The following is a 27,798-nucleotide window of genomic DNA, read 5'->3' on the forward strand; positions in this document are numbered from 1 at the left end:
TCTCCACAACATACAGTCAACTGAGTAGAGAGACATGTTCTCCACAACATACAGTCAACTGAGTAAAGAGACATGTTCTCCACAACATACAGTCAACTGAGTAGAGAGACATGTTCTACACAACATACAGTCAACTGAGTGAAGAGACATGTTCTCCACAACATACAGTCAACTGAGTAGAGAGACATGTTCTCCACAACATACAGTCAACTGAGTAAAGAGACATGTTCTCCACAACATACAGTCAACTGAGTAGAGAGACATGTTCTCCACAACATACAGTCAACTGAATAGAGAGACATGTTCTCCACAACATACAGTCAACTGAGTAGAGAGACATGTTCTCCACAACATACAGTCAACTGAGTAAAGAGACATGTTCTCCACAACATACAGCAGTCAACTGAGTAGAAAGACATGTTCTCCACAACATACAGTCAACTGAGTAGAAAGACATGTTCTCCACAACATACAGTCAACTGAGTAGAGAGACATGTTCTCCACAACATACAGTCAACTGAGTAGAGACATGTTCTCCACAACATACAGTCAACTGAGTAAAGAGACATGTTCTCCACAACATACAGTCAACTGAGTAAAAAGACATGTTCTCCACAACATACAGTCAACTGAGTAAAGAGACATGTTCTCCACAACATACAGTCAACTGAGTAGAGAGACATGTTCTCCACAACATACAGTCAACTGAGTAGAGAGACATGTTCTCCACAACATACAGTCAACTGAGTAAAGAGACATGTTCTCCACAACATGCAGTCAACTGAGTAAAGAGACATGTTCTCCACAACATACAGTCAACTGAGTAGAGAGACATGTTCTACACAAAATACAGTCAACTGAGTGAAGAGACATGTTCTACACAACATACAGTCAACTGAGTAAAGAGACATGTTCTCCACAACATACAGTCAACTGAGTAGAGAGACATGTTCTACACAAAATACAGTCAACTGAGTGAAGAGACATGTTCTCCACAACATACAGTCAACTGAGTAAAGAGACATGTTCTCCACAACATACAGTCAACTGAGTAGAGAGACATGTTCTCCACAACATACAGTCAACTGAGTAAAGGGACATGTTCTCCACAACATACAGTCAACTGAGTAAAGAGACATGTTCTCCACAACATACAGTCAACTGAGTAGAGATACATGTTCTCCACAACATACAGTCAACTGAGTAGAGAGACATGTTCTCCACAACATACAGTCAACTGAGTAAAGAGACATGTTCTCCACAACATACAGTCAACTGAGTAAAGAGACATGTTCTCCACAACATACAGTCAACTGAGTAGAGATACATGTTCTACACAACATACAGTCAACTGAGTAAAGAGACATGTTCTCCACAACATACAGTCAACTGAGTAAAGAGACATGTTCTCCACAACATACAGTCAACTGAGTAGAGAGACATGTTCTCCACAACATACAGTCAACTGAGTAAAGGGACATGTTCTCCACAACATACAGTCAACTGAGTAAAGAGACATGTTCTCCACAACATACAGTCAACTGAGTAGAGATACATGTTCTCCACAACATACAGTCAACTGAGTAGAGAGACATGTTCTCCACAACATACAGTCAACTGAGTAGAGAGACATGTTCTACACAACATACAGTCAACTGAGTGAAGAGACATGTTCTCCACAACATACAGTCAACTGAGTAGAGAGACATGTTCTCCACAACATACAGTCAACTGAGTAAAGAGACATGTTCTCCACAACATACAGTCAACTGAGTAGAGAGACATGTTCTCCACAACATACAGTCAACTGAATAGAGAGACATGTTCTCCACAACATACAGTCAACTGAGTAGAGAGACATGTTCTCCACAACATACAGTCAACTGAGTAAAGAGACATGTTCTCCACAACATACAGCAGTCAACTGAGTAGAAAGACATGTTCTCCACAACATACAGTCAACTGAGTAGAAAGACATGTTCTCCACAACATACAGTCAACTGAGTAGAGAGACATGTTCTCCACAACATACAGTCAACTGAGTAGAGACATGTTCTCCACAACATACAGTCAACTGAGTAAAGAGACATGTTCTCCACAACATACAGTCAACTGAGTAAAGAGACATGTTCTCCACAACATACAGTCAACTGAGTAAAGAGACATGTTCTCCACAACATACAGTCAACTGAGTAGAGAGACATGTTCTCCACAACATACAGTCAACTGAGTAGAGAGACATGTTCTCCACAACATACAGTCAACTGAGTAAAGAGACATGTTCTCCACAACATGCAGTCAACTGAGTAAAGAGACATGTTCTCCACAACATACAGTCAACTGAGTAGAGAGACATGTTCTACACAAAATACAGTCAACTGAGTGAAGAGACATGTTCTACACAACATACAGTCAACTGAGTAAAGAGACATGTTCTCCACAACATACAGTCAACTGAGTAGAGAGACATGTTCTACACAAAATACAGTCAACTGAGTGAAGAGACATGTTCTACACAACATACAGTCAACTGAGTAGAGAGACATGTTCTACACAACATACAGTCAACTGAGTGAAGAGACATGTTCTCCACAACATACAGTCAACTGAGTAGAGAGACATGTTCTCCACAACATACAGTCAACTGAGTAAAGAGACATGTTCTCCACAACATACAGTCAACTGAGTAGAGAGACATGTTCTCCACAACATACAGTCAACTGAATAGAGAGACATGTTCTCCACAACATACAGTCAACTGAGTAAAGGGACATGTTCTCCACAACATACAGTCAACTGAGTAAAGAGACATGTTCTCCACAACATACAGTCAACTGAGTAGAGATACATGTTCTCCACAACATACAGTCAACTGAGTAGAGAGACATGTTCTCCACAACATACAGTCAACTGAGTAAAGAGACATGTTCTCCACAACATACAGTCAACTGAGTAAAGAGACATGTTCTCCACAACATACAGTCAACTGAGTAGAGAGACATGTTCTCCACAACATACAGTCAACTGAGTAAAGAGACATGTTCTCCACAACATACAGTCAACTGAGTAGAGAGACATGTTCTCCACAACATACAGTCAACTGAGTAAAGAGACATGTTCTCCACAACATACAGTCAACTGAGTAGAGAGACATGTTCTCCACAACATACAGTCAACTGAGTAAAGAGACATGTTCTCCACAACATACAGCAGTCAACTGAGTAGAAAGACATGTTCTCCACAACATACAGTCAACTGAGTAGAGAGACATGTTCTCCACAACATACAGTCAACTGAGTAGAGAGACATGTTCTCCACAACATACAGTCAACTGAGTAGAGAGACATGTTCTACACAAAATACAGTCAACTGAGTGAAGAGACATGTTCTACACAACATACAGTCAACTGAGTAAAGAGACATGTTCTCCACAACATACAGTCAACTGAGTAAAGAGACATGTTCTCCACAACATACAGTCAACTGAGTAAAGAGACATGTTCTCCACAACATACAGTCAACTGAGTAGAGAGACATGTTCTCCACAACATACAGTCAACTGAGTAAAGAGACATGTTCTCCACAACATACAGTCAACTGAGTAGAAAGACATGTTCTCCACAACATACAGTCAACTGAGTAGAGAGACATGTTCTCCACAACATACAGTCAACTGAGTAGAGAGACATGTTCTCCACAACATACAGTCAACTGAGTAAAGAGACATGTTCTCCACAACATACAGTCAACTGAGTAGAGAGACATGTTCTCCACAACATACAGTCAACTGAGTAAAGAGACATGTTCTCCACAACATACAGTCAACTGAGTAAAGAGACATGTTCTCCACAACATACAGTCAACTGAGTAAAGAGACATGTTCTCCACAACATACAGTCAACTGAGTAAAGAGACATGTTCTACACAACATACAGTCAACTGAGTAAAGAGACATGTTCTCCACAACATACAGTCAACTGAGTAGAGAGACATGTTCTCCACAACATACAGTCAACTGAGTAAAGCCTATCTACTATGCAGTACAGATGGAGACATCACAACTAGACAATCAATACAAGTCTAAATCGCTAGGTGAGTTCTGATGGATAGTTACAACAGGCTCACCGCCATCACCTACCATCCAGTACAGATATAGAGCCATATAAACAAGGCAGAATGTCAAGACAGACAGAACTAGACAGGAAATAGTTATGGGTGATAGACACAGCTGACTCACATCCTCCAGCCCTGCACTACAGAGACATCCAATACATCATGGAAGACAGACTGACAGTAAACAGACAATAGATAGATCAGTTATGAATTATAGTTATGGCTCACCTCCTCCTCTTCCTCCTCCACCACTACTCCCACTGCCACCTCCCTCCTCAAGGGCACTGAGATGTCTCCTCCTCAGACTGTTGGTCTCAACCACACCTACCTCATTCAGAGAGGAGCTCAACAGGAGACCTGCTACATGGTCTGGAGAGAGGAGTGAGGGAGGGAGAAGAGACAGGGAGAGAAGAGAGAGGAGGGGTAGAGGGAGGTAGGGGGAGAGAAGAGAGAGGAGAGGGAGGAAGGGAGGGAGAAGAGACAGGGAGGGGGAGAGAAGAGAGAGGAGGGGGAGAGAAGAGAGAGGAGGGGGAGAGGGAGGTATGGAGTGAGGGAGGGAGAGGAGACAGGGAGGGAGAAGAGACAGGGAGGGGGCGAGCAGAGAGAGGAGAGGGAGGAAGGGAGGTAGGGAGGGAGGGAGGGAGAAAAGAGAGAGGAGAGGGAAGAAGGGTGGAGGGACAGTTACGAGAGAGGGAGGGGAGGAATAGATAAACAGAATGACAGAGAGGGAAAGAAAGAGAGGGGGAGAGGGAGGGAGGGGGAGAGGAGGGAGAGGAGGGGGAGAGGGAGGGAGAGGAGGGGGAGAGGAGGAAGAGGAGGGGGAGAGGAGGGGGAGATGGAGGGAGGGAGAGGGAGGCAGGGAGGTAGGGAGAGAGGGAGGCAGGGAGGTAGGGAGAGAGGGAGAGGGAGGCAGGGAGGTAGGGAGAGATAGAGACAGTTAGTTCCAGGTATGTACCTGTGCTGGTTGACCCCTTGGGCTCACAGGCTACATCGTCATAGAGACAGTTAGTTCCAGGTATGTACCTGTGCTGGTTGACCCCTTGGGCTCACAGGCTGCATCGTCATAGAGACAGTTAGTTCCAGGTATGTACCTGTGCTGGTTGACCCCTTGGGCTCACAGGCTGCATCGTCATAGAGACAGTTAGTTCCAGGTATGTACCTGTGCTGGTTGACCCCTTGGGCTCACAGGCTGCATCGTCATAGAGACAGTTAGTTCCAGGTATTTACCTGTGCTGGTTGACCCCTTGGGCTGACAGGCTGCATCGTCATAGAGACAGTTAGTTCCAGGTATTTACCTGTGCTGGTTGACCCCTTGGGCTCACAGGCTGCATCGTCATAGAGACAGTTAGTTCCAGGTATTTACCTGTGCTGGTTGACCCCTTGGGCTCACAGGCTGCATCGTCATAGAGACAGTTAGTTCCAGGTATGTACCTGTGCTGGTTGACCCCTTGGGCTCACAGGCTGCATCGTCATAGAGACAGTTAGTTCCAGGTATGTACCTGTGCTGGTTGACCCCTTGGGCTCACAGGCTGCATCGTCATAGGGACAGTTAGTTCCAGGTATGTACCTGTGCTGGTTGACCCCTTGGGCTCACAGGCTACATCGTCATAGAGACAGTTAGTTCCAGGTATTTACCTGTGCTGGTTGACCCCTTGGGCTCACAGGCTACATCGTCATAGAGACAGTTAGTTCCAGGTATGTACCTGTGCTGGTTGACCCCTTGGGCTCACAGGCTACATCATCATAGAGACAGTTAGTTCCAGGTATGTACATGTGCTGGTTGACCCCTTGGGCTCACAGGCTACATCGTCATAGAGACAGTTAGTTCCAGGTATGTACCTGTGCTGGTTGACAACTTGGGCTCACAGGCTGCATCGTCATAGGGACAGTTGCCGCGGACGATGCCGGAATTATGCCGCTTGAATGGACCGTTGACCTCTGGGAAGTCCTGTTGAGGGAGACAGTCTCCACTGCTCTTAGCACTCTCTGTCTCCGACACTGGACACACACACACACACACACACACACCACACACCACACACCACACACCACACACACACACACACACAATTAGTACAATCACACCATCAAATACAACTGAGAAAATAACAAAGAATGTACATGCATCAAGTCATCAAGCCCTTAATGTTGAGATAACAGATCAGATGTACTATATAGACCTGATTTCAGCACTGTAGGACAGACAGACAGACAGACAGACAGACAGACAGACAGACAGACAGACAGACCATTACACCAGGGACAGACAGACAAACAGACAGACAGACAGTATAAACCTCCAGGGAGACTCTGAATATGATGTTGACAGCACCGTGGGACACAGACAGACAGACAGACAGACAGACAGACAGACAGTATAAACCTCCAGGGAGACTCTGAATATGATGTTGACAGCACCGTGGGACACAGCCAGACAGACAGACAGACAGACAGACAGACCATTACACCAGGGACAGACAGACAGACCATTACACCAGGGACAGACAGACAGACCATTACACCAGGGACAGACAGACAGACAGACAGACCATTACACCAGGGACAGACAGACAGACAGACAGACCATTACACCAGGGACAGACAGACAGACAGACAGACCATTACACCAGGGACAGACAGACAGACAGACAGACCATTACACCAGGGACAGACAGACAGACCATTACACCAGGGACAGACAGACAGACAGCCAGACCATTACACCAGGGACAGACAGACAGACCATTACACCAGGGACAGACAGACAGACAGACAGACAGACCATTACACCAGGGACAGACAGACAGACAGATAATTACACCAGGGACAGACAGACAGTATAAACCCCCACCAGGGGGCAGCAGAGTGCAGCCTGCTCTATCTGTAACATCCTCTCAGCAGGGGACATCTGACAACCTCCAGGGAGACTCTGAATATGATGTTGACAGCACCGTGGGACACAGACAGACAGACAGACAGACAGACCATTACACCAGGGACAGACAGACAGACAGACAGACCATTACACCAGGGACAGACAGACAGACAGCCAGACCATTACACCAGGGATAGACAGACAGACAGACAGACAGACCATTACACCAGGGACAGACAGACAGACCATTACACCAGGGACAGACAGACAGACAGACAGACCATTACACCAGGGACAGACAGACAGCCAGACCATTACACCAGGGACAGACAGACAGACAGCCAGACCATTACACCAGGGACAGACAGACAGACCATTACACCAGGGACAGACAGACAGACAGACAGACCATTACACCAGGGACAGACAGACAGACAGACCATTACACCAGGGACAGACAGACAGACAGATAATTACACCAGGGACAGACAGACAGTATAAACCCCCACCAGGGGGCAGCAGAGTGCAGCCTGCTCTATCTGTAACATCCTCTCAGCAGGGGACATCTGACAACCTCCAGGGAGACTCTGAATATGATGTTGACAGCACCGTGGGACACAGACAGACAGACAGACAGACAGACAGACAGACAGACAGACAGACAGACAGACAGACCATTACACCAGGGACAGACAGACAGACAGACAGACCATTACACCAGGGACAGACAGACAGACAGCCAGACCATTACACCAGGGACAGACAGACAGACAGACCATTACACCAGGGACAGACAGACAGACCATTACACCAGGGACAGACAGACAGACCATTACACCAGGGACAGACAGACAGACAGACAGACCATTACACCAGGGACAGACAGACAGCCAGACCATTACACCAGGGACAGACAGACAGACAGCCAGACCATTACACCAGGGACAGACAGACAGACAGACAGACCATTACACCAGGGACAGACAGACAGACAGACCATTACACCAGGGACAGACAGACAGACCATTACACCAGGGACAGACAGACAGACAGCCAGACCATTACACCAGGGACAGACAGCCAGACCATTACACCAGGGACAGACAGACAGACAGTATAAACCCCCACCAGGGGGCAGCAGAGTGCAGCCTGCTCTATCTGTAACATCCTCTCAGCAGGGGACCTCTGACAGAATATCTACAACTCCATAGCAACACTCACAGGAGCTGCAGTCACTCTCCTTCTTGTTGTCCTTGTCCTGGGTGCTGTCCCTGTCCAGCGGGCTGGGCTCTCCTCTACGTACCTCTTCTTTAGAGAGGGAGTCATAGCCCAGGTCTGACTGCTCACCTGGAGGACGGAGGGAAGGAGAGAGTTTTGTGCACTTCTCACCAGAACTGGCTACTGCAAGAGACACCTCATTCCTCATTTAAAACTCTAATTTGAGAAACGTGTTTGATTGAAGTTTTATGGTAGTCAATCTTGATTTCTCTGTCTCTCTCTCCCTCACATTTCTTAAAGCTCACATTGACTCTCGTCTCTCAATTTCTAACTGCAAAAAGAAAGAAAGAAAGAAAGAAAGAAAGAAAGAGAGAGAAATAACATTAGTCTCTCCTGGCCACCAGCTGTCTGATCTGCTCTGAGTCTTTCATCTTTCCCATGATCCTCCCTGCCTGCCTCACCGTCGTCTGTGAATAAAACATGACTCTTTCCCCTGACCAGGCTCGTATAAATCTACACCGAACGAGATGCAACAAGATTTTACTGAGTTACAGTTCATATAAGAAAAGGTCCTAATCTACTGTTTTCACACGACTGGGGATACAGATATGTATCTGCTGGTCACAGATTCCATTAAAAAAAGGTTTGCCTCACAATGGACCTTAGGATCTCCTCGCGGTTTTTTATTTTACCAGGCAAGTCAGTTAAGAACACATTCTTATTTTCAATGACGGCCTGGGAACAGTGGGTTAACTGCCTGTTCAGGGGCAGAACGACAGATTTGTACCTTGTCAGCTCGGGGGTTTGAACTTGCAACCTTGTGGTTACTAGTCCAACGCTCTAACCACTAGGCTACCCTGCCTGCCCATACCATAACCCTGCCCATACCATAACTCTGTTCCCAACGTTGACATCAGCAAACCGCTCGCCCACACGACGCCATACACGTGGTCTGCGGTTGTGAGGCCGGTTGGACGTACTGACAAACTGTCTAAAATGACGTTGGAGGCGGCTTATGGTAGAGAAATGAACATTCAATTCTCTGGCAACAGCTCTGGTGGACATTCTTGCAGTCTGCATGTCAATTGCATTCTCCCTCAACTTGAGACATCTGTGGCATTGGTTTGTGTGACAAAACTGCACATTTTAGAGTGGCCTTTTATTGTCCCCCCCAGCACAAGGTGCACCTGTGTAAAGATTATGCTGTTTAGTCAGAGCAATAAGCTTTTGGTGCCCATGGAACATTTCTGGGATCTTTTATTTCAGCTCATGAAATTGTGTACAGTGTACATCTCTATGTATCTCTGTCTGTCTGTCTGTCTGTCTGTCTGTCTGTCTGTCTGTCTGTCTGTCTGTCTGTCTGTCTGTCTGTCTGTCTGTCTGTCTGTCTGTCTGTCTGTCTGTCTGTCTGTCTGTCTGTCTGTCTGTCTGTCTGTCTGTCTGTCTGTCTGTCTGTCTGTCTGTCTGTCTGTCTGTCTGTCTGTCTGTCTGTCTCTCTCTCTCTCTCTCTCTCTCTCTCTCTCTCTCTCTCTCTCTCTCTCTCTCTCTCTCTCTCTCTCTCTCTCTCTCTCTCTCTCTCTCTCTCTCTCTCTCTCTCTCTCTCTCTCTCTCTCTCTCTCTCTCTCTCTCTCTCTCTCTCTCTCTCTCTCTCTCTCTCTCTCTCTCTCTCTCTCTCTCTCTCTCTCTCTCTCTCTCTCTCTCTCTCTCTCTCTCTCTCTCTCTCTCTCTCTCTCTCTCTCTCTCTCTCTCTCTCTCTCTCTCTCTCTCTCTCTCTCTCTCTCTCTCTCTCTCTCTCTCTCTCTCTCTCTCTCTCTCTCTCTCTCTCTCTCTCTCTCTCTCTCTCTCTCTCTCTCTCTCTCTCTCTCTCTCTCTCTCTCTCTCTCTCTCTCTCTCTCTCTCTCTCTCTCTCTCTCTCTCTCTCTCTCTCTCTCTCTGATAAGATGACAACCTAACTCCCTTAACAACAAGACACTACACTCAACCCTCAAGACTGCCCCACTGAACTACAACACAGAACCTCTGCTTTCAAAGACTTCTGGAGTGTAGTCATCTGTATTATCTAAACCAGGGGTGTCAAACATACAGACTGGCCAGCGAACCCATTCAACGGCCAGCGATGGATATGGACCTATTTTCTTGTAAATGTTGAGGACGAGGACATTTGTTTTTTAACCAATTTTAATTGCAACCCTCCGGACATCGGCGAAGACCAAAATGAGTTTGACTCCCCTGATCTAAAACCATTCATTATATTCCAAATGAAAGTCCTTCATCCTTGGAAGTTCTTCTGTAATTGCTACATTGCTACATTGTTAACGGTGGCTTTCAAAGTAAAGGAGAGGAAAACCTCGAAAAGAGACAAATGAGTAAAAAGGAGGAGTTCAGACGAAGAGAGACGACACAGTAGAGGAGGTGGAGAGTGGACCGAGAGAGAGGAGAGACAGAACTAGAGACGACACAGTAGAGGAGGTGAAGAGTGGACAGAGAGAGAGAGAAGGAGAGACAGAACTAGAGACGACACAGTAGAGGAGGTGAAGAGTGGACCGAGAGAGAGAGAAGGAGAGACAGAACTAGAGACGACACAGTAGAGGAGGTGAAGAGTGGACAGAGAGAGAGAGAGAAGGAGAGACAGAACTAGAGACGACACAGTAGAGGAGGTGAAGAGTGGACAGAGAGAAAAGGAGAGACAGAACTAGAGACGACACAGTAGAGGAGGTGAAGAGTGGACCGAGAGAGAGAGAGAAGGAGAGACAGAACTAGAGACGACACAGTAGAGGAGGTGAAGAGTGGACCGAGAGAGAGAGAAGGAGAGACAGAACTAGAGACGACACAGTAGAGGAGGTGAAGAGTGGACCGAGAGAGAGAGAAGGAGAGACAGAACTAGAGACGACACAGTAGAGGAGGTGAAGAGTGGACAGAGAGAGAGAGAAGGAGAGACAGAACTAGAGACGACACAGTAGAGGAGGTGAAGAGTGGACCGAGAGAGAGAGAAGGAGAGACAGAACTAGAGACGACACAGTAGAGGAGGTGAAGAGTGGACAGAGAGAGAGAGAAGGAGAGACAGAACTAGAGACGACACAGTAGAGGAGGTGAAGAGTGGACAGAGAGAGAGAGGAGAGACAGAACTAGAGACGACACAGTAGAGGAGGTGAAGAGTGGACAGAGAGAGAGAGAAGGAGAGACAGAACTAGAGACGACACAGTAGAGGAGGTGAAGAGTGGACAGAGAGAGAGAGGAGAGACAGAACTAGAGACGACACAGTAGAGGAGGTGAAGAGTGGACCGAGAGAGAGAGAAGGAGAGACAGAACTAGAGACGACACAGTAGAGGGGGTGAAGAGTGGACAGAGAGAGAGAGAGAAGGAGAGACAGAACTAGAGACGACACAGTAGAGGAGGTGAAGAGTGGACCGAGAGAGAGAGAAGGAGAGACAGAACTAGAGACGACACAGTAGAGGAGGTGAAGAGTGGACCGAGAGAGAGAGAAGGAGAGACAGAACTAGAGACGACACAGTAGAGGAGGTGAAGAGTGGACAGAGAGAGAGAGAGAAGGAGAGACAGAACTAGAGACGACACAGTAGAGGAGGTGAAGAGTGGACAGAGAGAAAAGGAGAGACAGAACTAGAGACGACACAGTAGAGGTGAAGAGTGGACAGAGAGAGAAAAAGGAGACAGAACTAGATATAGAGACAGAACTAGAGACAGAACTAGATATAGAGACAGAACTAGACATAGAGACAGAACTAGAGACAGAACTAGACATAGAGACAGAACTAGACATAGAGACAGAACTAGAGACAGACATAACTAGACATAGAGACAGAACAAGACATAGAGACAGAACTAGATATAGAGACAGAACTATAGACAGAAATAGACATAGAGACAGAACAAGAGACAGAACTAGACATAGAGACAGAACTAGATATAGAGACAGAACTAGATATAGAGACAGAACTAGAGACAGACAGAAGTAGACATAGAGACAGAACTAGACATAGAGACAGAACTAGACATAGAGACAGAACTAGACAGAGACAGAACTAGAGACAGAACTAGACATAGAGACAGAACTAGACATAGAGACAGAACTAGACATAGAGACAGAACTAGACAGAGAGACAGAACTAGACAGAGAGACAGAACTAGACAGAGACAGAACTAGAGACAGAACTAGACATAGAGACAGAACTAGACATAGAGACAGAACTAGACATAGAGACAGAACTAGACATAGAGACAGAACTAGACAGAGACAGAACTAGAGACAGAACTAGACATAGAGACAGAACTAGACATAGAGTCAGAACTAGACATAGAGACAGAACTAGACATAGAGACAGAACTAGACAGAGAGACAGAACTAGACAGAGACAGAACTAGACAGAGACAGAACTAGACATAGAGACAGAACTAGACATAGAGCGAGCCAAAGAGAAAGATAGCCAGAGAGAGAGGGCCAGAGAGAGAGAGGTAGAGAGAGAAACAGAGATTGAGGTCGAGAGACACTGAGCAAGGGGCAGCGTATCAGGGAGAGGTATAGTAAAAGAGAGAGAGTTCATAGATTTACCTGAGTGGCGGGGGGAGTGGAGGTCAGAACCCCCCCAGTGTGAGTGACCCGACCGGGTGTCCGACCCCACACCGCCCCAGTCCCCGCGGCTGACTGCATGCACGGGCACACACAGCACAGGCACAGGCAGGGAGGGACGGACGGAATGGGTAGTTAGGTAAGGAGACAGCAGAGCAACCATAGTGAAGGAGGAAAAACACGGAGACAACAAGCCATGAAAGAAGAGAGGAAGAAAGGAAGGATGTAAGGAAGGATGTAAGGATCAGGCAGAGAAAGGAAGAGGGTGAGAGCAGGGAGGAGGAAGAGGGAGGCCGTGTGGAACCAATGAGAGAGGAGGGAGGCGGTGGAGGGAGGCCGTGTGGAACCAATGAGAGAGGAGGGAGGCAGTGGAGGGAGGTCGTGTGGAACCAATGAGAGAGGAAGGAGGAAGTGGAGGGAGGCCGTGTGGAACCAATGAGAGAGGAGGGAGGCGGTGGAGGGAGGTCGTGTGGAACCAATGAGAGAGGAGGGAGGTCGTGTGGAACCAATGAGAGAGGAGGGAGGTGGTGGAGGGAGGCCGTGTGGAACCAATGAGAGAGGAGGGAGGCAGTGGAGGGAGGTCGTGTGGAACCAATGAGAGAGGAGGGAGGAAGTGGAGGGAGGCCGTGTGGAACCAATGAGAGAGGAGGGAGGCGGTGGAGGGAGGTCGTGTGGAACCAATGAGAGAGGAGGGAGGCGGTGGAGGGAGGTCGTGTGGAACCAATGAGAGAGGAGGGAGGAGGTGGAGGGAGGCCGTGTGGAACCAATGAGAGAGGAGGGAGGAGGTGGAGGGAGGTCGTGTGGAACCAATGAGAGAGGAGGGAGGCGGTGGAGGGAGGTCGTGTGGAACCAATGAGAGAGGAGGGAGGCGGTGGAGGGAGGCCGTGTGGAACCAATGAGAGAGGAGGAAGGCGGTGGAGGGAGGTCGTGTAGAACCAATGAGAGAGGAGGGAGGAGGTGGAGGGAGGCCGTGTGGAACCAATGAGAGAGGAGGGAGGAGGTGGAGGGAGGCCGTGTGGAACAAATGAGAGAGGAGGGAGGCGGTGGAGGGAGGTCGTGTGGAACCAATGAGAGAGGAGGGAGGCGGTGGAGGGAGGCCGTGTGGAACCAATGAGAGAGGAGGGAGGCGGTGGAGGGAGGCCGTGTGGAACCAATGAGAGAGGAGGGAGGCAGTGGAGGGAGGTCGTGTGGAACCAATGAGAGAGGAGGGAGGAAGTGGAGGGAGGCCGTGTGGAACCAATGAGAGAGGAGGGAGGCGGTGGAGGGAGGTCGTGTGGAACCAATGAGAGAGGAGGGAGGTCGTGTGGAACCAATGAGAGAGGCGGTGGAGGGAGGTCGTGTGGAACCAATGAGAGAGGAGGGAGGAGGTGGAGGGAGGCCGTGTGGAACCAATGAGAGAGGAGGGAGGAGGTGGAGGGAGGCCGTGTGGAACCAATGAGAGAGGAGGGAGGCGGTGGAGGGAGGCCGCGTGGAACCAATGAGAGAGGAGGGAGGAGGTGGAGGGAGGCCGTGTGGAACCAATGAGAGAGGAGGGAGGAGGTGGAGGGAGGCCGTGTGGAACCAATGAGAGAGGAGGGAGGAGGTGGAGGGAGGCCGTGTGGAACCAATGAGAGAGGAGGGAGGAGGTGGAGGGAGGCCGCGTGGAACCAATGAGAGAGGAGGGAGGAGGTGGAGGGAGGCCGCGTGGAACCAATGAGAGAGGAGGGAGGAAGTGGAGGGAGGCCGTGTGGAACCAATGAGAGAGGAGGGAGGCGGTGGAGGGAGGTCGTGTGGAACCAATGAGAGAGGAGGGAGGTCGTGTGGAACCAATGAGAGAGGCGGTGGAGGGAGGTCGTGTGGAACCAATGAGAGAGGAGGGAGGAGGTGGAGGGAGGCCGTGTGGAACCAATGAGAGAGGAGGGAGGAGGTGGAGGGAGGCCGTGTGGAACCAATGAGAGAGGAGGGAGGCGGTGGAGGGAGGCCGCGTGGAACCAATGAGAGAGGAGGGAGGAGGTGGAGGGAGGCCGTGTGGAACCAATGAGAGAGGAGGGAGGAGGTGGAGGGAGGCCGTGTGGAACCAATGAGAGAGGAGGGAGGAGGTGGAGGGAGGCCGTGTGGAACCAATGAGAGAGGAGGGAGGCGGTGGAGGGAGGCCGTGTGGAACCAATGAGAGAGGAGGGAGGAGGTGGAGGGAGGCCGTGTGGAACCAATGAGAGAGGAGGGAGGAGGTGGAGGGAGGCCGTGTGGAACCAATGAGAGAGGAGGGAGGAGGTGGAGGGAGGCCGTGTGGAACCAATGAGAGAGGAGGGAGGCGGTGGAGGGAGGCCGTGTGGAACCAATGAGAGAGGAGGGAGGAGGTGGAGGGAGGCCGTGTGGAACCAATGAGAGAGGAGGGAGGAGGTGGAGGGAGGCCGTGTGGAACCAATGAGAGAGGAGGGAGGAGGTGGAGGGAGGCCGTGTGGAACCAATGAGAGAGGAGAAAAAAAGGATGTGTCAGACTGAGAAAAGGCGTAGTAAGATGGCGTAGTCGGCAGCCATTTTGGGGTGTACCTGTGCTACGCCTATCGTCAGTGGGGTCTACTTTGATGGAGTCAGGGGCGCAGGAGCCCTGCTCGGCCGTGTTTGTGTCGGCAGAGCTATCCAGGCTGCCGTGACTCACAGCGTCCAGGTCGCTGCCATCTGCTCCAGAGACAACAAGGCATTAAGAGAAACTTGGACACCTTTTTGGCTCCTCAAAAACAAGGTGTTGAAACCTGTTGTGACTCGGGGGCAGTATTTTCATTTTTGGAAAAAAAACGTTCCCGTAGTAAACGGGAAATTTTGTCAGGTCAAGATGCTAGAATATGCATATAATTGACAGCTTAGGATAGAAAACACTCTAACGTTTCCAAAACTGTAATGATATTGTCTGTGAGTATAACAGAACTGATGTTGCAGGCGAAAGCCTGAGAAAAATCCAATCTGTAAGTGCTTTGAAAGCGTTCCAATGAGTCCCTATTGAGTTGTGAATGGGCTATCAACCAGATTACGCTTTCTCCGTATTCCCCAAGGTGTCTACAGCATTGTGACGTAGTTTTACGCATTTATGTTGAAGAATAGCCGTAGGCGGCTGCATTGCGCAAGTGGTCACCTGATGCCCCCAGAGAGATTCTCGCGTAAAATACAGAGGTAGCCATTACTCCAATCGGTCCTACTGAAAAACTAATTGTCCCGATGGATATATTATCGAATAGATATTTGAAAAATACCTTGAGGATGGATTATAAACAATGTTTGCCATGTTTCTGTCGATATTTTGGAGCTAATTTGGAATATTTTTTCGCCGTTTTTGTGACTGCAATTTCCGGGCGATTTCTCAGCCAAAAGTGAAGAACAAACGGAGCTATTTCGCCGACAAAAATAATCTTTTTGGAAAAAAGAAACATTTGCTATCTGAAACTGGGAGTCTCGTGAGTGAAAACATCCGAAGTTCATCAAAGGTAAACGATTTAATTCGATTGCTTTTCTTATTTCCTGTGACCAAGTTACCTGCTGCTAGCTGGACAAAATGCTATGCTAGGCTATCGATAAACTTACACAAATTCTTGTCTAGCGTTGGCTGTAAAGCATATTTTGAAAATCTGAGACGACAGGGTGATTAACAAAAGGCTAAACTGTGTCTCAATACATTTCATTTGTGATTTTCATGAATAGGAATATTTTCTAGGGATATTTATGTCCGTGGCGTTATGCTAATGAGTGCCAGGCGATGATTACGTTCCCGCATGCGGGATGGGTAGTTAGTATTATGAAGGGGTGAATTACTTTTTCTGTGATGGTTCTTCAGCGAGGAATATGGAGCCTAAGTCAATTTGTCTGTGAGGGATTGGAACTTTCTGTGAAAACCAAAAGGATGTGAGGGGTGCGTGTGAACTCCTCTACAGGTGTCGGTGCAGGGCAGCAAGGAGTGATCCACGGCCTGGATGTCAACACAAAATGTGGCCGTCTGGCTTTAGACCAACTTAAATATTATGAACTGTACAGTGTGTGTGTGTATGTGTGTGTGTGTCAAGACATCTTTAACCCAGATCCAAGTGGGCCAACAGTGAATTTGAAGCAACAGTGTTTTATAGGTCACTAGGACTACAGTGTTTTATAGGTCACTAGGACTACAGTGTTTAATAGGTCACTAGGACTACAGTGTTTTATAGGTCACTAGAGGACTACAGTGTTTTATAGGTCACTAGAGGACTACAGTGTTTAATAGGTCACTAGAGGACTATAGTGTTTTATAGGTCACTAGGTCCTGTGTGGCTCAGTCGGTAGAGCATGGCGCTTGCAACGCCAAGCGTCGTGGGTTCGATTCCCGCTGGGGCCACCCATATGTAAAAGTAGTGGCCCCAGCCGACTTGTAAGTCGCTTTGGACAAAAGCGTCTGCTAAATGGGATATATTATTATTATATATTAGAGGACTACAGTGTTTTATAGGTCACTAGGACTACAGTGTTTTATTAGAGGTCACTAGAGGACTACAGTGTTTTATAGGTCACTAGGACTACAATGTTTTATAGGTCACTAGGACTACAGTGTTTTATAGATCACTAGGACTACAGTGTTTTATAGGTCACTAGGACTACAGTGTTTTATAGGTCACTAGGACTACAGTGTTTTATAGGTCACTAGGACTACAGTGTTTTATAGATCACTAGGACTACAGTGTTTTACAGGTCACTAGAGGACTACAGTGTTTTATAGGTCACTAGAGGACTACAGTGTTTTATAGGTCACTAGAGGACAACAGTGTTTTATAGGTCACTAGGACTACAGTGTTTTATAGGTCACTAGGACTACAGTGTTTTATAGGTCACTAGAGGACTACAGTGTTTTATAGGTCACTAGAGGACTACAGTGTTTTATAGGTCACTAGAGGACTAGTGTTTTATAGGTCACTAGGACTACAGTGTTTTATAGGTCAGTAGGACTACAGTGTTTTATAGGTCACTAGGACTACAGTGTTTTATAGGTCACTAGAGGACTAGTGTTTTATAGGTCACTAGGACTACAGTGTTTTATAGGTCAGTAGGACTACAGTGTTTTATAGGTCACTAGGACTACAGTGTTTTATAGGTCACTAGAGGACTAGTGTTTTATAGGTCACTAGGACTACAGTGTTTTATAGGTCAGTAGGACTACAGTGTTTTATAGGTCACTAGGACTACAGTGTTTTATAGGTCACTAGAGGACTACAGTGTTTTACAGGTCACTAGAGGACAACAGTGTTTTATAGGTCACTAGGACGACAGTGTTTTATAGGCCACTAGGACGACAGTGTTTTATAGGTCACTAGAGGACTACAGTGTTTTATAGGTCACTAGAGGACTACAGTGTTTTATAGGTCACTAGAGGACTAGTGTTTTTTTCGGTCACTAGGACTACAGTGTTTTATAGGTCAGTAGGACTACAGTGTTTTATAGATCACTAGGACTACAGTGTTTTACAGGTCACTAGAGGACTACAGTGTTTTATAGGTCACTAGAGGACTACAGTGTTTTATAGGTCACTAGAGGACAACAGTGTTTTATAGGTCACTAGGACTACAGTGTTTTATAGGTCACCAGGACTACAGTGTTTTATAGGTCACTAGAGGACTACAGTGTTTTATAGGTCACTAGAGGACTACAGTGTTTTATAGGTCACTAGAGGACTAGTGTTTTATAGGTCACTAGGACTACAGTGTTTTATAGGTCACTAGGACTACAGTGTTTTATAGGTCACTAGGACTACAGTGTTTTATAGGTCACTAGAGGACTAGTGTTTTATAGGTCACTAGGACTACAGTGTTTTATAGGTCAGTAGGACTACAGTGTTTTATAGGTCACTAGGACTACAGTGTTTTATAGGTCACTAGAGGACTACAGTGTTTTATAGGTCACTAGAGGACTACAGTGTTTTATAGGTCACTAGAGGACTAGTGTTTTATAGGTCACTAGGACTACAGTGTTTTATAGGTCACTAGAGGACTACAGTGTTTTATAGGTCACTAGAGGACAACAGTGTTTTATAGGTCACTAGGACTACAGTGTTTTATAGGTCACTAGAGGACTACAGTGTTTTACAGGTCACTAGGAATACAGTGTTTTATAGGTCACTAGGACTACAGTGTTTTATAGGTCACTAGAGGACTACAGTGTTTTATAGGTCACTAGAGGACTACAGTGTTTTATAGGTCACTAGAGGACTACAGTGTTTTATAGGTCACTAGAGGACTACAGTGTTTTATAGTTCACTAGAGGACTACAGTGTTTTATAGGTCACTAGGACTACAGTGTTTTATAGGTCACTAGGACTACAGTGTTTTATAGGTCACTAGAGGACTACAGTGTTTTATAGGTCACTAGAGGACTATAGTGTTTTATAGGTCACTAGGACTACAGTGTTTTATAGGTCACTAGGACTACAGTGTTTTATAGGTCACTAGGACTACAGTGTTTTATAGGTCACTAGAGGACTACAGTGTTTTATAGGTCACTAGAGGACTATAGTGTTTTATAGGTCACTAGGACTACAGTGTTTTATAGGTCACTAGGACTACAGTGTTTTATAGGTCACTAGGACTACAGTGTTTTATAGGTCACTAGAGGACTACAGTGTTTTATAGGTCACTAGAGGACAACAGTGTTTTATAGGTCACTAGGACTACAGTGTTTTATAGGTCACTAGAGGACTACAGTGTTTTACAGGTCACTAGGACTACAGTGTTTTATAGGTCACTAGGACTACAGTGTTTTATAGGTCACTAGAGGACTACAGTGTTTTATAGGTCACTAGAGGACTACAGTGTTTTATAGGTCACTAGAGGACTACAGTGTTTTATAGGTCACTAGAGGACTACAGTGTTTTATAGGTCACTAGAGGACTACAGTGTTTTATAGGTCACTAGAGGACTACAGTGTTTTATAAGTCACTAGAGGACTACAGTGTTTTATAGGTCACTAGGACTACAGTGTTTTATAGGTCACTAGAGGACTACAGTGTTTTATAGGTCACTAGGACTACAGTGTTTTATAGGTCACTAGGACTACAGTGTTTTATAGGTCACTAGGACTACAGTGTTTTATAGGTCACTAGGACTACAGTGTTTTATAGATCACTAGAGGACTACAGTGTTTTATAGGTCACTAGGACTACAGTGTTTTATAGGTCACTAGGACTACAGGGTTTTATAGGTCACTAGAGGACTACAGTGTTTTATAGGTCACTAGGACTACAGTGTTTTATAGGTCACTAGGACTACAGTGTTTTATAGGTCACTAGGACTACAGTGTTTTATAGGTCACTAGAGGACTACAGTGTTTTATAGGTCACTAGAGGACTACAGTGTTTTATAGGTCACTAGAGGACTACAGTGTTTTATTTCACTAGGTACAGTGTTTTATAGGTCACTAGAGGACTACAGTGTTTTATAGTTCACTAGAGGACTACAGTGTTTTATAGGTCACTAGGACTACAGTGTTTTATAGGTCACTAGGACTACAGTGTTTTATAGGTCACTAGGACTACAGTGTTTTATAGGTCACTAGAGGACTACAGTGTTTTATAGGTCACTAGAGGACTAGGTAGTGTTTTATAGGTCACTAGGACTACAGTGTTTTATAGGTCACTAGGACTACAGTGTTTTATAGGTCACTAGGACTACAGTGTTTTATAGGTCACTAGAGGACTACAGTGTTTTATAGGTCACTAGAGGACAACAGTGTTTTATAGGTCACTAGGACTACAGTGTTTTATAGGTCACTAGAGGACTACAGTGTTTTACAGGTCACTAGGACTACAGTGTTTTATAGGTCACTAGGACTACAGTGTTTTATAGGTCACTAGAGGACTACAGTGTTTTATAGGTCACTAGAGGACTACAGTGTTTTATAGGTCACTAGAGGACTACAGTGTTTTATAGGTCACTAGAGGACTACAGTGTTTTATAGGTCACTAGAGGACTACAGTGTTTTATAGGTCACTAGAGGACTACAGTGTTTTATAAGTCACTAGAGGACTACAGTGTTTTATAGGTCACTAGGACTACAGTGTTTTATAGGTCACTAGAGGACTACAGTGTTTTATAGGTCACTAGAGGACTACAGTGTTTTATAGGTCACTAGGACTACAGTGTTTTATAGGTCACTAGGACTACAGTGTTTTATAGGTCACTAGGACTACAGTGTTTTATAGGTCACTAGGACTACAGTGTTTTATAGATCACTAGAGGACTACAGTGTTTTATAGGTCACTAGGACTACAGTGTTTTATAGGTCACTAGGACTACAGGGTTTTATAGGTCACTAGAGGACTACAGTGTTTTATAGGTCACTAGGACTACAGTGTTTTATAGGTCACTAGGACTACAGTGTTTTATAGGTCACTAGGACTACAGTGTTTTATAGGTCACTAGAGGACTACAGTGTTTCATAGGTCACTAGAGGACTACAGTGTTTTATAGGTCACTAGGACTACAGTGTTTTATAGGTCCACTATTACACTGACACTTAGCATCAGATCCAAACCAACACATTTCATAAAGACATTCTTTCTGTTAGACAAATCAGCAACCTCACAATAACATCACAGCGTGTTAAGTTCACAGCACTTTACAATCACAGCCTAACCCCGGCACTCTGAGAGAAGGAGCGAGGTGCATCGTCATGGTTACCTGACAGAGGGCTCTGAGTGGATGGAGGCTGCTGTTTGCGTAGCGCCTGTCTGAACTGAGCCACACCCATAACCACGTTCCTCAGCTTCATCCACATGAAGTAACCTCCTCTGGTACTGGAGGGCCAGGTAGACTCTAACACCGCCTGGAAGAGGAGGAGAGGAGGAGGAGGGGGAGAGGGAGAGAGGAGGAGAGGAGGGGGAGAGGAGGAGGGGGGAGGGAGGAGGGGAGGAGAGGAGGAGGAGGGGGAGAGGAGGAGGGGGAGAGGAGAGGAGGAGGGGGAGGAGGGGGAGGGGAGGGAGGAGGGGGGAGAGGAAGAGGAGAGGTGGATGGGGAGGAGGAGAGGGGGAGGGGAGGAGTAGAGGGGGAGGGGGAGAAGTGGAGAACAGGAGGAGGGGGAGGAGAGGAGGAAGAGGATCAGGGGAGGGGGAGAGGATGAGGGGGAGGAGAGGAGGAGGGGAGGGGGAGGAGGAGAAGGGGGAGGAGAGGAGGAGGGGGACAGGAGAGGAGGAGGAGTGGATGGAGAAAGAAGCATAATTATGAACTCACTGATATAGGCTACACGTCTTTACACACACACACACACACACACACACACACACACACACACACACACACACACACACACACACACACACACACACACACACACACACACACACACACACACACACACACACACACACACACACACACACACACACACAGATATAGGCTACACGTCCTTACAAACTCACACACACATACAGACACACAGACAAATATACAGACAGAAAGTCATTGTAGTTCCAAACAGCAGGCCAACAACAAAAGCTCTTATATAAATGACAGTAGCCAGAGTTGCTGTCCATCCTAGTAACACTGGTGGTAAAACTCCTGGTAACACTGGTGGTAAAACTCCTGGTAATACTGGTGGTAATACTGGTGGTAATACTGGTGGTAATACTGGTGGTAATACTTCCTGGTAGGAAGACACTGTACAACCTGACAGGAAGGTACTGTACAACCTGACAGGAAGACACTGTACAACCTGACAGGAAGACACTGACAGGAAGACACTGTACAACCTGACAGGAAGACACTGTACAACCTGACAGGAAGGAACTGTACAACCTGACAGGAAGACACTGTACAACCTGACAGGAAGACACTGTACAACCTGACAGGAAGACACTGTACAACCTGACAGGAAGACACTGTACAACCTGACAGGAAGACACTGTACAACCTGACAGAAAGACACTGTACAACCTGACAGGAAGACACTGTACAACCTGACAGGAAGACACTGTACAACCTGACAGAAAGACACTGTACAACCTGACAGGAAGACACTGTACAACCTGACAGAAAGACACTGTACAACCTGACAGAAAGACACTGTACAACCTGACAGGAAGACACTGTACAACCTGACAGGAAGACACTGTACCTGACAGGAAGATACATTATAATATCTTGTTCTCGTGTTGGTGAAACAGGGTTTCTCAACCCAGTCCTCAGGGGACGGCGGTAGGTACATTAAAATATATTTTTATCTTGTCAGATCGGGGATTCGATCAGGCAACATTTTGGTTACTGGCCCGACGCTCAAACCACGAAGCTACCTGCCACCCCAACTTATACAGTCTTCCCAGCCTGGTGCAGGTCTACAATTTTGTTTCTGGTGTCCTTTGACAGCTCTTTGGTCTTTGCCATAGTGGAGTTTGGAGTGTGACTGTTTGAGGTTGTTGACAGGTGTCTTTTATACTGATAACAAGTTCAAACAGGTGCCATTAATACAGGTAACGAGTGGAGGACAGAGTAGCCTCTTAAAGAAGAAGGTCTGTAGGTCTGTGAGAGCCAGAAATCTTGCTTGTTTGTAGGTGACCAAATACTTATTTTCCACCATAATTTGCAAATAAATTCATAAAAAATCCTACAATGTGATTTTCTGTATTTTTTTTCTCATTTTGTCTGTCATAGTTGAAGTGTACCTATGATGAAAATTACAGGCCTCCCTCATATTTTTAAGTGGGAGAACTTGCACAATTGGTGGTTGACTAAATACTTTTTTGCCCCACTGTATATACTTATAGATATGTACAAGATAGTTACAAGACTCAACTAAACCTCCTCTCCAGGATCCTTGCAGGTTTCACACAGGACAGAAAAATATGTCATAGACATGTCACCATTTGGCACATTGTGCTGCCATAAGAAAAAGTCAGCTGCAGGAACCGTACCTTGTTGTAGTAGCCATAGGTGATGGCGTTGGGTTGGACTCCAGCCTTCTTCATCTCAAACAGAACTCTGACCGCCAGGACTGGCTGGCCGTACTGACCACACAGCTGCATCAAGACCCTGTAACAGACCTGGACAGGAAACAGGGTTAGATAAATGTCTAAATGTTACCATGACAACACCCTGTAGCATAGCTAGAGCAGAAGAGATACACAATACTAGAACTCTGTAATAGAGAGAGAGAGAGAGAGAGAGAGAGAGACAGAGAAATAGAGAGAGACAGAGAAATAGAGAGAGAGACAGAGAGAGAGAGTAAGACAGAGAGAGAGAGAGAGACAGAGAGACAGAGAGAGAGAGAGTGAGACAGAGACAGAGAGAGTGAGACAGAGAGAGAGAGAGAGAGAGAGAGAGAGTGAGACAGAGAGAGAGAGAGTGAGACCGCGAGAGAGAGTGAGACAGAGAGAGAGAGAGAGACAGAGACAGAGAGAGAGAGTGAGACAGAGAGAGAGAGTGAGACAGAGAGAGAGAGAGGAATAGATAGAGAGGGACAGAGAGAGAGAGAGAGAGAGACAGAGAGACAGAGAGAGACAGAGAGAGACATAGACAGAGAGAGAGAGACACAGAGAGAGAGAGAGAGAGAGAGAGAGAGACAGAGAGAGTGAGAGAGAGAGACAGAGAGAGACAGTGAGACAGAGAGCTTTAGGCGGTAGGTCTACATATTCAATACTCGGGGATAAACTACCACCGTACCTCGTCGGGAGGCTGTAGTTTCTTGTCCTGCATCTTCCTGAGGACGTCGTAGGCGGTGCGCAGCGCCCGCACCTTGGAGTGGCACACCTTGACGTAGGACGGCAGACAGATGAACCACAGGCCGTAGCAGTGGCACAGCAGACACTTGGACCACATCTGAGGGATGGAAGAGTACCTCTTGGCTAACTTCTGAGACAACTTGATCTCCTGGAGGGGTCAGAGGGGAGAAGGTTTGGGAGGGTCAATGGAGACAGAGACATATTCAACAACAGAGACAACTTGATCTCCTGGAGGGGTCAGAGGGGAGAAGGTTTGGGAGGGTCAATGTAGACAGAGACATATTCAACAACAGAGACAACTTGATCTCCTGGAGGGGTCAGAGGGGAGAAGGTTTGGGAGGGTCAATGGAGACAGAGACATATTCAACAACAGAGACAACTTGATCTCCTGGAGGGGTCAGAGGGGAGAAGGGTTGGGAGGGTCAATGGAGACAGAGACATATTCAACAACAGAGACAACTTGATCTCCTGGAGGGGTCAGAGGGGAGAAGGTTTGGGAGGGTCAATGTAGACAGAGACATATTCAACAACAGAGACAACTTGATCTCCTGGAGGGGTCAGAGGGGAGAAGGGTTGGGAGGGTCAATGGAGACAGAGAAATATTCAACAACAGAGACAACTTGATCTCCTGGAGGGGTCAGAGGGGAGAAGGTTTGGGAGGGTCAATGGAGACAGAGACATATTCAACAACAGAGACAACTTGATCTCCTGGAGGGGTCAGAGGGGAGAAGGTTTGGGAGGGTCAATGGAGACAGAGACATATTCAACAACAGGTCTGGAGACGGTTGGGGATGAATCAGAATAAGTTGGGTAACATAGATAAGATGTTTTATTTTCATAATATGCTTGTGAGATACTTGTCATTAGAATGTTTCCCTTTGGACTATAGTGTTGGCAGTTGCATGTATCCCTTCTCAGCTAGGGCTTGGTCACTTGGAGCCCAGAGTGGGGAGAGGTCAGGATTGCCTTCATATTTGAATGTGTCTGTAACTATTCCTAAACCATGTGAAGGGCTCCACAATGTCTGTACTCCAGTCACTCCCTCCTTTTCCCATTGGGGGGAGGAGTACGGCAGTGTCTGGAACCATTGTATGTCCCTTCTGATGTTGCCTTCATCTTGACCTAGTATATGACCTAGAGGCTCGCTCCCCTCAGTGAGCTTGTCCAGCAGGGGGTGTATTTGAGATGGGAGTATCTAGAATTGACAACTGATATAAGCCAATGGATGAGGTAATGTTTTGGTACTATGAAGTACCAAGAACGAGAAGTAGAACCTCGTCTAAGAGACCAAACTGAACAATAATTTATAGCTAATGCTATCCGGCTATGGGATACTCTTTTTTTTTTAAAGTAAAAGGCCCTTTGTGAAGAGTTCCTGAGCTCTGTGGTTTGTCATGTAAGTTGAGAGGGGTGGATCTTTGCTATAAAAGATCTCAGTTGCCATTATGTTGACACTCTCAGAATGCATTTATAGACACGGAATTGATCTGAGAGTCACAGGGCTATGGTGAAGCTCATATTATTATTAAAGATGAAGTTTAAGTATAACTCTGACTGGTGTGTGGTTTGTAACTCTCATCATTTAGTAATACAGGAAATTACCACGACGGGAGACAACTTGATCTCCTGGAGGTGTCGGGGGGGAGAAGGGTTGGGAGGGTCAAGTGAGCATAGCCTTGCTATTGAGAAAGGTCGCCGTAGGCAGACCTGGCTCTCAAGAGAAGACAGGCTATGTGCTCACTGCCCACAAAATGAGGTGGAAACTGAGATGCACTTTCTAACCTCCTGCCCAATGTATGACCATATTAGAGACACATATTTCCCTCAGATTACAATGATCCATGAAGAATTTGAATAACAAACCCAATTTTGATAAACTCCCATATCTACTGGGTGAAATACCACAATGTGCCATCAAAGCAGCAAGATGTGTGACCTGTTGCCACAAGAAAAGGGCAACCAGTGAACAGTGAAGAACAAACACCATTGTAAATACAACCCATATTTATGTTAATTTATTTTCCCTTTTGTACTTTAACTATTAGCACATCGTTACAACACTGTATATAGACATATAATATGAAATTTGTAATGTCTTTATTCTTTTGAAACTTCTGTGAGTGTAATGTTTACTGTTAATTGTTATTGTTTATTTCACTTTTGTTTATTATCTACATCACTTGCTTTGGCAATGTTTCCCCTGACAATAAAGCCCCTTGAATTGAATTGATATTAAACACCACTTTGTCTGGACAGACAAAACACTGAGGAGTTTCATTCTCCTTATTGGACTTCCAGTAGTCAGACCTGAGACATCAGGGGAGGAGACTCTCTGGCCAATCAGTGGCATTAAATGATAAAGAATGTGTGTATTGTGTGTGTGTGTGTGTGTGTGTGTGTGTGTGTGTGTGTGTGTGTGTGTGTGTGTGTTGACCTGTTTGGTGCGTCTGAACATGGGTGCAGGGCTAGTTGGGCAGCTCTGTCGGGCAGCCAGCCGAGAGGCAGGGGGTCGGAGGCCTTCCATGGGGTCAAACAGATCAAGACTCAACACCGGGAAACCTGCATAGCTGGGGGAGGTAGAACACACTGGGGTTAACACACTAACACATAGCTGGGGGAGGCAGAACACACTGGGGTTAACACACTAACACATAGCTGGGAGAGGCAGAACACACTGGGGTTAACACACTAACACATAGCTGGGGGAGGCAGAACACACTGGGGTTAACACACTAACACATAGCTGGGGGAGGCAGAACACACTGGGGTTAACACACTAACACATAGCTGGGAGAGGCAGAACACACTGGGGTTAACACACTAACACATAGCTGGGAGAGGCAGAACACACTGGGGTTAACACACTAACACATAGCTGGGAGAGGCAGAACACACTGGGGTTAACACACTAACACATAGCTGGGAGAGGCAGAACACACTGGGGTTAACACACTAACACATAGCTGGGGAGGCAGAACACACTGGGGTTAACACACTAACACATAGCTGGGGGAGGTAGAACACACTGGGGTTAACACACTAACACATAGCTGGGGGAGGTAGAACACACTGGGGTTAACACACTAACACATAGCTGGGGAGGTAGAACACACTGGGGTTAACACACTAACACATAGCTGGGAGAGGCAGAACACACTGGGGTTAACACACTAACACATAGCTGGGAGAGGCAGAACACACTGGGGTTAACACACTAACACATAGCTGGGGGAGGCAGAACACACTGGGGTTAACACACTAACACATAGCTGGGGGAGGCAGAACACACTGGGGTTAACACATAGCTGGGGG

General features: G+C 46.6%; 1 protein-coding gene across 1 annotated transcript in view; it reads right to left on the reverse strand.

The window, feature by feature from the left end:
• The window catches only part of LOC135536016 (C-myc promoter-binding protein-like), a gene marked incomplete at its 3' end in the record, with an annotated part of 158,165 nt that overhangs the window by 27,185 nt on the left and 103,182 nt on the right, over positions 1-27,798 (reverse strand). The window contains exons 16-24 of the mRNA XM_064962411.1: positions 26,921-27,053; positions 24,428-24,634; positions 23,680-23,808; positions 21,455-21,599; positions 15,321-15,449; positions 12,774-12,866; positions 8,210-8,335; positions 5,953-6,111; positions 4,342-4,482 (exon numbers count right to left, since the gene is read on the reverse strand). Coding sequence (XP_064818483.1) covers positions 4,342-4,482; positions 5,953-6,111; positions 8,210-8,335; positions 12,774-12,866; positions 15,321-15,449; positions 21,455-21,599; positions 23,680-23,808; positions 24,428-24,634; positions 26,921-27,053 — 1,262 coding nt within the window. The remainder of the gene's footprint in view (positions 1-4,341; positions 4,483-5,952; positions 6,112-8,209; positions 8,336-12,773; positions 12,867-15,320; positions 15,450-21,454; positions 21,600-23,679; positions 23,809-24,427; positions 24,635-26,920; positions 27,054-27,798) is intronic.

This window comes from Oncorhynchus masou, unplaced genomic scaffold (genome assembly GCF_036934945.1).
Source record: "Oncorhynchus masou masou isolate Uvic2021 unplaced genomic scaffold, UVic_Omas_1.1 unplaced_scaffold_545, whole genome shotgun sequence".
Classification (NCBI taxonomy): Eukaryota; Metazoa; Chordata; class Actinopteri; order Salmoniformes; family Salmonidae; genus Oncorhynchus; species Oncorhynchus masou.